General features: G+C 45.3%; 1 protein-coding gene across 1 annotated transcript in view; it reads right to left on the reverse strand.

Moving 5' to 3' along the window:
* Positions 1-529: 529 nt before the first annotated feature.
* Positions 530-13,556, reverse strand: part of SLC7A10 (solute carrier family 7 member 10) — a 40,066-nt gene continuing 27,039 nt past the window's right edge. Inside the window, exons 4-11 of the mRNA XM_058155617.1 lie at positions 12,470-12,595; positions 7,973-8,126; positions 6,313-6,436; positions 6,074-6,177; positions 4,878-4,974; positions 3,536-3,685; positions 1,534-1,711; positions 530-839 (exon numbers count right to left, since the gene is read on the reverse strand). Of these exons, the coding sequence (XP_058011600.1) occupies positions 724-839; positions 1,534-1,711; positions 3,536-3,685; positions 4,878-4,974; positions 6,074-6,177; positions 6,313-6,436; positions 7,973-8,126; positions 12,470-12,595 (1,049 nt within the window). The 3' untranslated portion in view covers positions 530-723. The remainder of the gene's footprint in view (positions 840-1,533; positions 1,712-3,535; positions 3,686-4,877; positions 4,975-6,073; positions 6,178-6,312; positions 6,437-7,972; positions 8,127-12,469; positions 12,596-13,556) is intronic.

The raw sequence follows: 13,556 nt of genomic DNA on the forward strand, positions 1-13,556 counted from the left end.
TAAAAGCCTGTGATGATCAGGCAACTCAGCTGGGATCGCCAGAGGAAAAAAAGCTTTTAAAGCGTTCTGATGATCCCAGCTGAGTTGCCTGATCGCAAGAACCTTTTAAAAGCATTTTTTTTACAACCTCTTCGACCAAAGAGCTTGTAGAAAACATGCTTTTAAAGGGTTCTGAAGATCCCAGTTGAGCTGCACGATCATCAGAGGCTTTTTTTTTAACTTTTAAAAGCATTTTTTCCGCCCAAGAAAAAATGCTTTTAAAAGTAAAAAAAAAAAAAGCAATCTCTGATGATCGCACGGCTCAGCTGGGCATGGGTGGAGGGGGGCAGAGATTTTTGCTACTGGTTCTCCAAACCACCCACCGCCATCACTACTGGATCAGGCGATTCTGTCCAAACCAGGAGCATTTCACCCTGGTTGATATCCATATTTTTTTATACCTGGTCACTTCAACTTGCGTGTAAAATGCATCATGAAAAAAATGACAACCCACTGAGTTCATTTTACTTTATTTCCTTCCTTTTCAGGATAAAGCGCTAAACACTTTTAGGTGTCTCCAAGAGTTGTCCAAACGACGGTCCTCGATGCTTAAAAAAAGAAATCCAAAACAAGCACCCCAACCCCAAATCAAGGTTCTTTCCTCTCCCTAGCCAAAAAATAAAATAAAATGCCATAATGTAAACAAAATCTACTTATTCTGTAAAAAGTATCATTGTTTTTTTTTTAAGGTCTTTTGACTTCTTGAGAGAGATAATCGGTGAAAGGTAGATCGTCGTCAAGAGAACCCTTCTGAGGATAGACAACAAAACAGATCTTCTGGCCACAGTGGGTTAAAAATTCTGAAAAGAAAAAAGATCAAAGAGCTAGGTTATCATACTAATTTTGAGACTGGAGTGGGCATTATTAACTGGGAAGGCATTTGAACTCAACAGAGGAATAAAAGCTGTTGAGCTGTTGAGCTGCTGACAGTTGGGAGGGACCTTGGAGGCCTTCTAGTCCAACCTCAAGCAGGAAACCTTATTCCATTTCAAACAAATGGCTGTCCAATCTCTTCTCAAAAAGCTTCCAGTAGCCTAAAACTTTTGGGGGCAGTTTGTCCCACTGATTAATTGTTCTAGAGCCTAACGTTAAGACATTTGGGCCTGGCCCAAATTTTAATCCAGCATTTTGGGTTTTTCCCAGATTCTTCTGGATTATGTAAGAAATGGAGACCTCTCTCTTTCACCATTCTCCTCAAAACTAGCTTTTGGACAGATGTTGCCAGAAAATGAATGGTGATCTTTGAAGGACCATAAGTCATAATAAGGAGGTCTTCCATCAGTTTAGAAACTTCTCTGATTAGGTTAACCAGATAATGAGATGAGTTTTTTTCCTTCCTGACCTTGTCTAAGGGCAGATTTCTGCACATCTGTAATAATGCGAGTCGCACGAGGAAGTGCCTGGACAACCCACTTTGAGTTAATGAGCGGATTATCTTGTAATCAATGGATATAACCGGATGCTGCTTCCAAGGTTGTTTTTGTTTTTTCTTACCTGTTATTCTATTTACACACTTTGGTTTGTTTTTCCAGTACACGCCAAGAAAAAATACTGGCACTCCAGTTAAGATGATAATCAGTCCAATGCCACAGACCACTGGCTCAGAATACAAACTGAAGATTAAGAGAAAGGCCCAAAAGATCAGGTAAGTGATTGGAACCAGGAGGTTTACCTAAGAGGAAAGAAAACATTGGAAGGGTACAGAGACTTGTTGTTTCTGCCCTAATTCCCTTTGTGCTGGTAGACAACATTGGACCATCACTCAGCTAGATTACCAAGAGCTTCTGTCTTGGCTAATCCAAATGCCACCGTTCTGGACAATACTCCCCCCACCTTTGGTATCCATGATGGCCTTGGGCATGTAGATCTGGAGATGATGGAGACTGTAGTCCTTTATTTAAAGCTCACCAGGCTCAGGAACGTAAGCTCATCTCTATCTTTCCTTAATTCATGGGCATACCTAACGATCTGGCAGGTGAAGGTGGAGTAATTTGACGTCAGAGCCTCCAAGCTGTTTAACAAGTGACGGTTATTGTTATGTACCCTATAAGGAGTGAGCTATAGGCTTGACTAACTGCCTTTGTAGGTTAACATCCCTCTCTCCAACAGCACATCCTCCAGCTCTTGGTGTCGTGTCCCACTCCTCCGCTGACGGCCGGGTCAGGGAAATCCGAATCAGGCGTGCCTCTGCAGCTCTGCCAAAGTCCTAGCAAAGTCCTCAAGGCAGGCAGGAGACCAGAAAGTGACTTCAGCAAGATATGTTTAGACTTTGCCTGACTCAGAGAATGCCAGAAAGCAGGTCCTTTATATAGGCCATGGGGTGTGGCTCTATGACTCAGCACTTATCCAGGCCTGCCCCTCCCTTCCTTCTGTTGCTTCTGTTGTCTATCAAGTCTTCTGACGCGAGGGTCACTCCAGTCTGCAGCTGTTGGCAATTGACCTCCCTCAGGCTCACATGCTGTGGAGGAGGGGGAGGGGTCTAGTTGCTCTGTTTGCCTGGGCATGGAGCCAGAGCTGGGGGCTGGAGATACTTTCTCCTCTTCAGCCTGTCTGGGCATGGAGCCAGGGCTGGGCATGGAGCCAGGGAGGCATACTAGGACATTCCTCCGTGTTCGGAAGCAGATAAGAAGGCCCCGGCTGTGGTAAGATTGGACGAGACACAACACTTGGAACTCACAAAATGTGGTGGCTTTTCTGAGTGCCGCTACATAGTAGTTCATGGATTTTCCTCCTTCTTGCACTCTGTGGCGGAACTTGCGCCGCCGTACAAACTTTGACTGCACCAGAGCATAATGTGCCCATAGTGTGTTTTGGAGTGTGGACCACGGTATCGCTTGAACCGCGACTGGTTCGACAAGTGCCTTGGCCATATCAAACACGTCCATACCGCAATAACTGAGGAACAGTGCTCACTTGTGGTTATCGGACAGTCCCAGGAGCTCGTTCGCTTCCATGAAGCATTCAGAATGATTCATATAGGGGTCCCAATTGTCGGCGGCTGGGTTGTACGCAGCTGGTGGAGAATATGCGGTCATCATGCTGGCAGATGGTGATTCTGCAGAACAGCGAACGATGCCGGTTGCGCTTCTTACTCTGCTGGGACTCTGGTGTACTCATCCTTATTCCTCCAATCCCACCTTCGTCGCCAGTGTTAGATCGTATGATGGAAGAGATGGACACAGCTCTTTCAGTAACAACAGCTCTTTATTAATAGACCAGTACAACCCAACAACCTGCTTGTCTGGCAGTGTCCCCTATATAGACGGCCAGATGGCTTAACCAATGAGCTTTAAGTATTTTCCCGCCATTTTGGAGGACTTGAGTGAACTCACTCCTTATATGGTACATAACCGTTATAAACATGAATGGTTGCAAGTAGCTTTTTTCAAAGCCATTCGAACTTCAAATGGTCACTAAACAAATCTTAGTAAGTCGAGGACAACCAGCACAGGCCAAACAGCCGAATTTAAAATCAGACTGCCCCACTATTTTTCACCTTGATGGGTCTGAAGAGCTGAGGCTTCTTCCATCGTAGCACAAGCAGGCCTATTATTGTCACTCCGTAGCAGAGGTAGTTGATAAAGGACACATAGTTAATTAACGTGTAGGTGTCTCCAACCAGCATGATGACCACAGTAGCTAGGCACTGCGGGGGGTGGGGTGGGGAGAGAAAAAGGAGGGATTGTCTTCTTTAAATTGACAATTTCTGGAAGAAACAAAGGCATAAACTTCCTCGAGTTAAAAATGCAGGCTTCAAAGGAGGAGTGGGCACACGATATAAGGATTAGGAAACATGAAGAAGCTTACCCATTCCAATAGCTTAAGCCAGGGGTTTCCAATTTTGGGACTTGCGGGCTTCAACTCCTAGAATTCCCCGGTCAGCTATGTGTGGCTGGCTGGTGAATTTGGGGAGTTGAAATCCACAATTCTTAAAAGTTGCCAAGGGTTGGAAACTCCTGGCTTAAGCTATTGCAAAGATGACAGAGCTGCAGCTAGGATCAAGCACTACAAGGAGATATTACAGATGCAAAACCAGATAGAGAGAGAGATGGATGGGAAAGTCAAAAGCTGAGGCTGTAAATGTTATTTTATCTTCTCCTATTTTGCTAAAAAGAGTCGGAAGTCAAATGTTTTTCTTTTCTTTTTTTCCCTTTAACCTACACTTCTTTCTCTTCCCTTCCCCATTTTTCCAATGAGTTTCACTTTCTTTTGTATTTTATATATTGATAATAAAATTAATTAAAGGAACCAAAATGTGACCTGCATACAATAACAAAGGGCTGTTTGCAAGATTAGCTACCCATGGAGTCATACACTATTTCACGATCCTTTATGTCCACTCTCTCTTTCATTCTTTCCACAGCTTCTTCGGGATCTCTAGGCTTCCGACATCTGCAACTTGAACCTGTCTCTTTATTCTATCTAGTGATTTTGGCTGCGGTAAAAGTAACAGTAGCAGCTACATTTTGGCTACCACTGAACTCGGCATGACTAATATTCCAAAATGTATTTGACAGGGATGAAATCCAGCAGGTTCAGACAGGTTCTGGTGAACCAGTAGCGGAAATTTTGAGTAGTTTGGAGAACCGGCAAATATCCCAGGAGTGGCCCCAGGAGTGGGCAGGGAATGGGGATTTTGCAATATCCTTCCCCCAGGAGTAGGGAGGGAATGGGTATTTTGCAGTATCCTTCCCCTGCCACGCCCACCAAGCCACGCCCACAGAACCAGTAGTAAAAATTTTTTGAATTCCACCACTGGTATTTGATAAGTATTCAGTTAAACCAATAGCCTTTCTATTAGCTATGTTAATCAATCCTACAGGAATGGAAACACCTACGCAGACAAGGAGAGCTGGAATTGGGGTGCAATGTTTGACATGGATCATGGCCAGGAGACTCGGCAAGTGACCTTCTCGGGCACCAGAGAAACACAGCCTAAAAAAAAAGAGAAGGAAAAAAAATCTCTCCTAAGCTTGTTTTATTTTAGCCCCTTTCAACAAATACATAGTTTTAACTTTCTTCTGATGGCGGAAGATACAGAAACCCAATGGGGAATATTTAACACTTGGATTAAAAAAAAAAGATTCAGTTTGTTACTTAAGAGTGGCAAGTGACAAAAATAGGCATGTCACACCTCGGGGTTCTGTTTAGAGGGACATTGTCTTCCCACATTCTGGTACTTTCCAGGTGTGATGGATTTCAGCATTGGATGGCCACTCCACTGTTTCATGGATAAAGTGGAAGAGGAAGAACATAGATGTTGGCTTCATATACTTTAAAACATTGGAGTGAGTTAGGAGGAGAAGAAAAATCAATGATTTCTAGATGCTTCTCAGTTAGGTGACATTTCTCCCAAGTTGTTGAATTCCTGGATCCCTTCCCCTGTCTTCACAAACGCTCTGATACAATATCTACTGAGAATGGTTAGTCCAGAATCCAAACTCCCCAGGAAAGAATGGGATTTGAATGTTGAGCCATGAGCACGGGTCTCCAACCTTGGCCACTTTAAGACTTGTGGACTTTCAGAGGCTGAAAAAAGCATCAGAAACCAAGCTTCAGGAAAAAAAGCCCCCAAACAGAGCTTCAGAAAAGAAGCTTCCAAACAGAGCTTCAGAAAAAAAGCCTCCAAACAGAGCTTCAGATGGTTTTTTTCTGAAGCTGTTTCGGAGGCTTTCAGAGGCAGAAAAAAAAAAAAAGCAAGGCACAGAGCTCACAACCTAGGAACCTATTGCTAAAATTCACCTCTAGGAACAGCTGATTGGGGGTTTTCCGGGAGGCCGATCCACCTGCCAATCAGCTTTTTTCTTATTTTCCTCCCCCAAAATTAAGGTGCGTCTTATACTCTGAAAAATACGATAAGTCTATTAAAGGGTGCCATGTCCCAAAACTTTGTTCAGCATGAAACACACCAATACATTCCCGCTAGGAAAGCAATGATATTTCTCCTCCTTCTTCCCAAAATAAAGAAATTTAAAAAAAAAAAGATGCTCAGGAAAAGTAAGCAAACAAATAAATAAATCGTACTTTATCTAACCTTGAGGAGGTAAAAAGGTATCCATTTATTCCTCCAAATGTAGACAATGCCACAGACACTGGCATAACCCAGGAAAAATAGCCCAGTAACTTCTCACCAAATGTCTAAAGCAACAAAAGGCAGGAGGAAGGATGGAAACGAAACATAAATTGCAACGCACCAAAACAGAAAGCCAAAATGAATCATTTTTCAATGAATCCCCAAAGTCAAAGTCAAATTCCGGGGTATGTTTTACTTACTACCGCCACAGCATTGGAAGACAGGAGTTCTTGGGGTGACATGGCCGTGAAATAGGCAACATTGGTGAAGGTGTATACAAAAGTCACCAGGGGAATGGAGATAGATATGGCGCGGGGTAGATTCCTAATTTCAAAAAAAAAAAGGGGGGGGGGAAGGGGGGGAATTTGATAAGCATTGATAAGCAAGGCCCGAGCAGCAAAACTCAACATGGACATGGACTATGGTTCAACAGGCAAATTAGGTAGAATGTGAACGACATGTAGGCAACGGTAAATTGTATGAATGTTAAGCCAAATCACATCCAGGAATGTACATGCAGAAAAAGGGTAAAAGCCAAGAGCACAGATTGGCGCTCTTTATAGCAGGGGGTCTCCAACCGTGGCAACTTTAAGACTTGTGGACTTCAACTCCCAGAATTCTTCAGCCAGCTTGGAATTCCTCAGCCAGCTCTGGGAGTTGAAGTCCACAAGTCTAAAGTTGCCAAGTTTGGAGATCCCCTGCTTTATGTTGTGTCTTGCCCGCTCTCACCGCAGCCGGGGTCTTCTTATCTGCTTCCGAATGCTGAAGAATGTCCTAGTATGCCTCCCGGCCCCAGCCCTGGCTCCATGCCCAGACAGGCTGAAGAGGAAGAAATACCTCCAGCCCCCAGCTCTGGCTCTATGCCCAGGCAAACGGAGCAACTAGACCCCTCCCCCTCCTCCACAGCATGTGAGCCTGAGGAAGGTCTATTACCAACAGCTGCAGACTGGAGTGACCCTCGCGTCAGAAGACTTGATAGACGGAGGCAACAGAAGGAAGGGAGGGGCAGGCCTGGATAAATGCTGAGTCATGGAGCCACACCCCATGGCCTATATAAAGGATCTGCTTTCTGGCATTCTCTGAGTCAGGCAAAGTCTAAACATATCTTGCTGAAGTCACTTTCTGGTCTCCTGCCTGCCCTGAGGACTTTGCTAGGACTTTGGCAGAGCTGCAGAGGCACACCTGATTTGGCCGTCAGCGGAGGAGTGGGACACGACACTTTATAGAACAATTTCTCTCTCTTTTTTCCTAATGCGTGTAGCTCAGTGGATGGCTAACAGCAGGTGAAATCAGTAAACATTTTACCGCGGTCGATCGTATTCCCTAGAAGCTGGAAAATTGGGCAGTTTGAAGATGCTACTCTCATTAAGTGTAATGAAGATTGAAAACCCAGAAGCTGAATATTTGCCTTGGCAGACGTTAGCAGGAGGTTGTTCTGAATTAATATAACATAATAACAGAGTTGGAAGGGACCTTGGAAGTCTTCTAGTCCAACCCCCTGCCCAGGCAGGGTTAACTCCCTACCCAACTATTCTTCTAAGCCAGGGATGTCCGATTTCGGCAACTTTAAGAACGGTGGACTTCAACTCCCGGACTTTAAGGTGGACGTTGGATTTCAACTCCCAACTTTAAGAGCTGTGGGATTCAATTCCCAGAATTCCTCAGCTAACCGTGTTGCCATGGTTGGACAGCCCTGTTCTAAAGCCTTCCCATCTTATCCCCTTTTCCCCCTATTGGTATCACCACCTCTTCTTTCCTCAAACAATAAGGAAACTGATTATTGGGATCCAATGGAAACTGTAGGGCAACAACTTGACCTTTTCTCCAAACCTTGGCCAAAAAATGCATAGGAACACTTACTTGCGTGGATCAACCAGTTCTTCCGTCACGTAATTTAGGAAATTCCACCCACTGAATGCGAAGGAAGCTTGGAGAAAGGCTAGCGCCAAATCTCCCACAGACGGGGTCATCCAGAAACTGAATGCATTTCTTGGGATTAATGCTTCATAGTTTTCTACAAAGAGAGCAGACTTCAGTGAGGGCATCGTCAGTCCAAACAAACACATCATGTACTGTAGGGTCACAAAAAAGTCAAGATGGCAGCTGGTCCTGTGTGATTGGAATCCCATCCCTTTTTTTCATGTATGTCACATGAAAAAAGAAGGATAGGATTCACATATGATGGAGCTTCAGCTATCCCAGTAGTAAGCTATCCTGCGGCTCTGGAGCCGTGTGTGGCTCTTTCATCCCACTGCTGCGGCTCCCCATCACTGGTCGGCGCCACAATTTTGAGAGGATCTTCCGGTTTTGGGGAGGGGGGGAGCGAAGCATGTCGTGCCAGGAGGAGACTCTATGGCAAGGGGCAGGTTTTCCGGTCAGCTCCACAATTGATAGGGCTTTTGGTTAGAGGAAAAAGGACACCGCACTAGGAGGAGACTCTATGGTGGGGGAATTGGACTTCCGATCGGCTCCAGAATTGAACAGGGGGCTTCCGGTTAGGACCAGTAACAGTAACAAGAGTTGGAAGGGACCTTGGAGGTCATCTAGTCCAACCCCCTGCTCACGCAGGAGACCTGTACTAGGGATTCAAACTGCCAAACTGCCGACCTTTCTGATCGACAAGCCTTTGTGGCTCTTTGAGGGTTTAAGATTGCTGACCCCTGAGCTATCCTGTTGAATTTTTTGATATGCTGTTGAGTTTCTGACACAAGAAAAAGCCTCGTTATTGTCATCTGGACACAACCATTCTTGATCTCCCCTTTTTAAACACGAAGTCTTGAAGGGCCTTTCTTGCTGCTGGGGAAACATCAGGAGAAGCACCACGAAAGAAGGGCGATGGTTTGCTTTCTCCAATGATGAAAAGCACCGCTCCCTTTTTCTAATCTCCTTTTGTTTTGTTTTTCTAGAGCAAAATCCTCTGGAATCAAATCATTTGAGGAAAAAAAGAAACACCCTGTGGAACAGTTCAATCCACTTTTTAAAATAAAAATTTCCTGCCCCGTGACTGATTCAATCTCTTGGCAATCCTAATTGCACGATGTCATTTGCTCCTTCCGTTCTTCCCATCATTCTTTCCTCTACCTTCATTTTTACTTTTTTTTTAAAAAATTTTTTTTATTTTATTTTATACACAAACAAACGTTTAATACATCAGTCATTCCTTCCATGTGACATCTCGGTGTTTTCTCCTTAACTTCATCTTTTTGTTGCTTCTTCTATCTTCATTTTCATTTAATCTGTTACAATTTTGCCACAAATATAATATTCTGATTATACCATTTTTTTACATAACTATTGATTGGCTTATCTATATCTTTTTTTCTAACCAATGGTAAAATTGATCCCATATCTTAAAATATTCGGAGTCCTCTACCTTCATTTTTACTCCTGTTGAGCCAAATTAAACCCTGGTGATTTTAAGGACAAACTTCCATGTTCTTTCCGATAGGTTGGTGACAATACAAAAGTGGTTTGTCTCTTTTTAACTACTAGTCTAGCCTAAAGTGACCAGATTTCAGCGATGGCAAAGCGGGACACCATTGGGGCGGGGAGGGGGGGGGCTGCGCATGCGCGCTGAGTCTTGCCCCCTGCCTGAAGGAGGAGGAGCAGCTGCTGCTTCTCCGCTCTTCCAGGCAGGCTCGGCTCTCCTCTCGGCTCTTCCAGGCAGGCTCGGCTCTTCTCTTCCTCTCGGGTGAAGTCAAGCGGCGTCTCTCCTCCCTCTCGCGCCCCCTTCTCCGCCACTCCCCCTTCTCTGCCTCCTCCTCTTGCGTTGCCGCCTCCCATTTTCAGAATGGGAGTGAAACAAAAAAAAATCAGGACTTTTTGGAATTGCCGCGGGACGCGGGACAAATTATTAAAAAGCGGGACTGTCCCGCCAAAAGCGGGATGTCTGGTCACTATAGTCTAGCCTATCAGCCTGGGATTGAGGGTGACTTTCCATCGAGCAACAATCTTAGATCCAACTTAGCCCTTCCAAGACCAGCTAAGATCAAGGAGATGCTGCCATATCCTCCAAAACAAACAAACGAACAACATCTACGGGGATTCTGGTTGTCCCAAAGGTGCTTTTTTCAAAAACCAACTGGCCTTTTGTTTTTCCTTGAAGATGTTTTGCTTCTCACCCAAGAGGTTTCTTCACAGAATTGAAGTGGTGAAACATCTACAAGGAAAAAACAAAGTCCAGTTGCCTTTTGAAAAAAAAGCACCTTCTGGACATCCTCCCAAAAACCTAATTTATCAAGCGATGAGCTTTTCCATCACACAGTTGCCCTGTCCCTTTTGTGGGAATGAAGATAGAATGATCAGCAGATAGTGCATTGGGGACATAAATAGCTCCCAATAGTTGATTACACCCATGGGTGGGCTTCAAAAATTTTAGCAAGTGGTTCTCTGCCCAGTAGGCATAGCCATGGTGGGCGTGGCCTACTCGACTTCCTGCACCATGGCGGGAGGGGGCTATTTTTGCCCTCCCAGGGATCTAGAGGCTTTCCTTGAGCCTCCAGGAGGGCAAAAACTGCCTCCTCAGGCTCCGGAGGCCCTCTGGAGGCCGAAAACAGGCCCAAATTCCCGAACTTCCGGTAGGCCCATTTTTCACCCTCCCCGAGTCTCCCTGCGCCCTGCACTTACCTGAATCCAAAATGGGCCACATGGGGATTCATAGGAGGGGCGAGGGAGCCCAGCCAGGAGTGGGATTTGGGGGGGTTTCCAAACTGCACAGAATCTTAGCTAGAGGTTCTCCCAAACCCCTGCGAACCCCCAGCAGCCCACCCCTGATTACACCTGACATTCACTGCCCAACGTAGGCATTGGAGCCCACCATGGAAGCTTATCGCAGATGTTTTCAAATATCACTCACTTGCAAAACAGTGGGATGCGAGAGTTTTCTCAAAAGTATTGGATTTCCTACAGAAGGCCATTTAAACACCAGGGTTTTTTGGTATCAGTACCTTTGAAGATCTGCACAAAGCCAACAGTTATGATGAGACCCAAAGCCAAGAGTTTTCCTGCTGTGAAGATGTCCTGGATGCGCGTGGCCCACCGAACGCTGGTGCTGTTCACCCAAGTCAACAGTGCTAGAGAGCAGAAAGCAGAGTTTAGTTCCTCAAAATGGGAAGCAAAAGAAAAAAAAACTAACTAAACAAATAGGGGTATCTGTAGGAAGGAGTAAAAAAAGTCAAGATGGCAACTACAAGGTTGAAACCAGGGTGAAACAAAAAAAAATCAGGACTTTTTGGAATTGCCGCGGGACGCGGGACAAATTATTAAAAAGCGGGACTGTCCCGCCAAAAGCGGGACGTCTGGTCACTATAGTCTAGCCTATCAGCCTGGGATTGAGGGTGACTTTCCATCGAGCAACAATCTTAGATCCAACTTAGCCCTTCCAAGACCAGCTAAGATCAAGGAGATGCTGCCATATCCTCCAAAACAAACAAACGAACAACATCTACGGGGATTCTGGTTGTCCCAAAGGTGCTTTTTTCAAAAACCAACTGGCCTTTTGTTTTTCCTTGAAGATGTTTTGCTTCTCACCCAAGAGCTTTCTTCACAGAATTGAAGTAGTGAAACATCTACAAGGAAAAAACAAAGTCCAGTTGCCTTTTGAAAAAAAAAGCACCTTCGGGACATCCTCCCAAAAACCTAATTTATCAAGCGATGAGCTTTTCCGTCACACAGTTGCCCTGTCCCTTTTGTGGGAATGAAAATAGAATGATCAGCAGATAGTGCATTGGGGACATAAATAGCTCCCAATAGTTGATTACACCCATGGGTGGGCTTCAAAAATTTTAGCAAGTGGTTCTCTGCCCAGTAGGCATGGCCATGGTGGGCGTGGCCTACTCGACTTCCTGCACCATGGCGGGAGGGGGCTATTTTTGCCCTCCCAGGGCTCTAGAGGCTTTCCTTGAGCCTCCGGGAGGGCAAAAACAGCCTCCTCAGGCTCCGGAGGCCCTCTGGAGGCCGAAAACAGGCCAAAATTGCCCAACTTCCGGTAGGCCCATTTTTCACCCTCCCCGAGTCTCTGTGCGCACCCTGCACTTACCTGCATCCAAAATGGGCCACATGGGGACTCCTAGGAGGGGCGAAGGAGCCCAGCCAGGAGTGGGATTTGGGGGGGTTTCCAAACTGCACAGAATCTTAGCTAGAGGTTCTCCCAAACCCCTGCGAACCCCCAGCAGCCCACCCCTGTTTACACCTGACATTCACTGCCCAACGTAGGCATTGGAGCCCACCATGGAAGCTTATCGCAGATGTTTTCAAATATCACTCACTTGAAAAACAGTGGGATGCGAGAGTTTTCTCAAAAGTATTGGATTTCCTGCAGAAGGCCATTTAAACACCAGGGTTTTTTGGTATCAGTACCTTTGAAGATCTGCACAAAGCCAACAGTTATGATGAGACCCAAAGCCAAGAGTTTTCCTGCTGTGAAGATGTCCTGGATGCGCGTGGCCCACCGAACGCTGGTGCTGTTCACCCAAGTCAACAGTGCTAGAGAGCAGAAAGCAGAGTTTAGTTCCTCAAAATGGGAAGCAAAAGAAAAAAAAACTAACTAAACAAATAGAGGTATCTGTAGGAAGGAGTAAAAAAAGTCAAGATGGCAACTACAAGGTTGAAACCAGGGGTGAAACACTCCCGGTTTGGACCGGATTTGCTGATCCGGTAGCGATGGCGGCGGGTGGGTCAGAGAACTGGTAGCAAAACTCCCTGCCCCATCCGCCGCCCATGCCCACCTAATCGCCTGGTCGCCCGCTTCCCTGCTTGTCGCTTCTTTTAAAAAATGCTTTTAAAAGGTTAAAAAAAAAGGCTCTGACGATCATAGGTGAGCCGCACAATCATCAGAGCCTTTTTTTAACCTTTTAAAAGCATGTTTTTACAACCTATTCGGCCGAATAGGTTGTAAAAAAATGCTTTTAAAAGGTTAAAAAAAAGGCTCTGACGATCACAGCTGAGCTGCGTGATCGTCAGAGCCTTTTTTTACTTTTAAAAGCATGGTTTTTTTACTTTTAAAAGCTGAAGTGTATTAAGATCGTAATTAGAAGTACATAGCCTGCACATTGATGTGACTTTTGCTGAAGTGTATTTGCAAGGGAGTAAAAAAAAATCAAGGTGGCCGCTGTGGCTGTGGGACCAAAACCACACTCCCTATTTACATATATTTACATAAAGGGCGGGGTTTCAACCAGTGGTGAAATCTGAACCGTTTTACTACCGGTTCACCGGCTGCGCATGCGCAGTGCACGCCACGCACCAAATGCGAAGGGCACACGCGCACAGTGCACACCAAAAGGAGGCATGGGGTAAATAAAACAGCGCGTGGGAGTGGGTGATCAGCTGTGGCGCGCAATCTTTTTTTTTTTACTTTTAAAAGCATTTGTTTTACAACCTATTCGGCCGAAAAGTACCAGAAAATGGTCTCAAAACAGCCAAAAGTGGCCAAAACCCAGGCCAT

The sequence above is a fragment of the Ahaetulla prasina genome, chromosome 12 (genome assembly GCF_028640845.1).
Source record: "Ahaetulla prasina isolate Xishuangbanna chromosome 12, ASM2864084v1, whole genome shotgun sequence".
Classification (NCBI taxonomy): domain Eukaryota; kingdom Metazoa; phylum Chordata; class Lepidosauria; order Squamata; family Colubridae; genus Ahaetulla; species Ahaetulla prasina.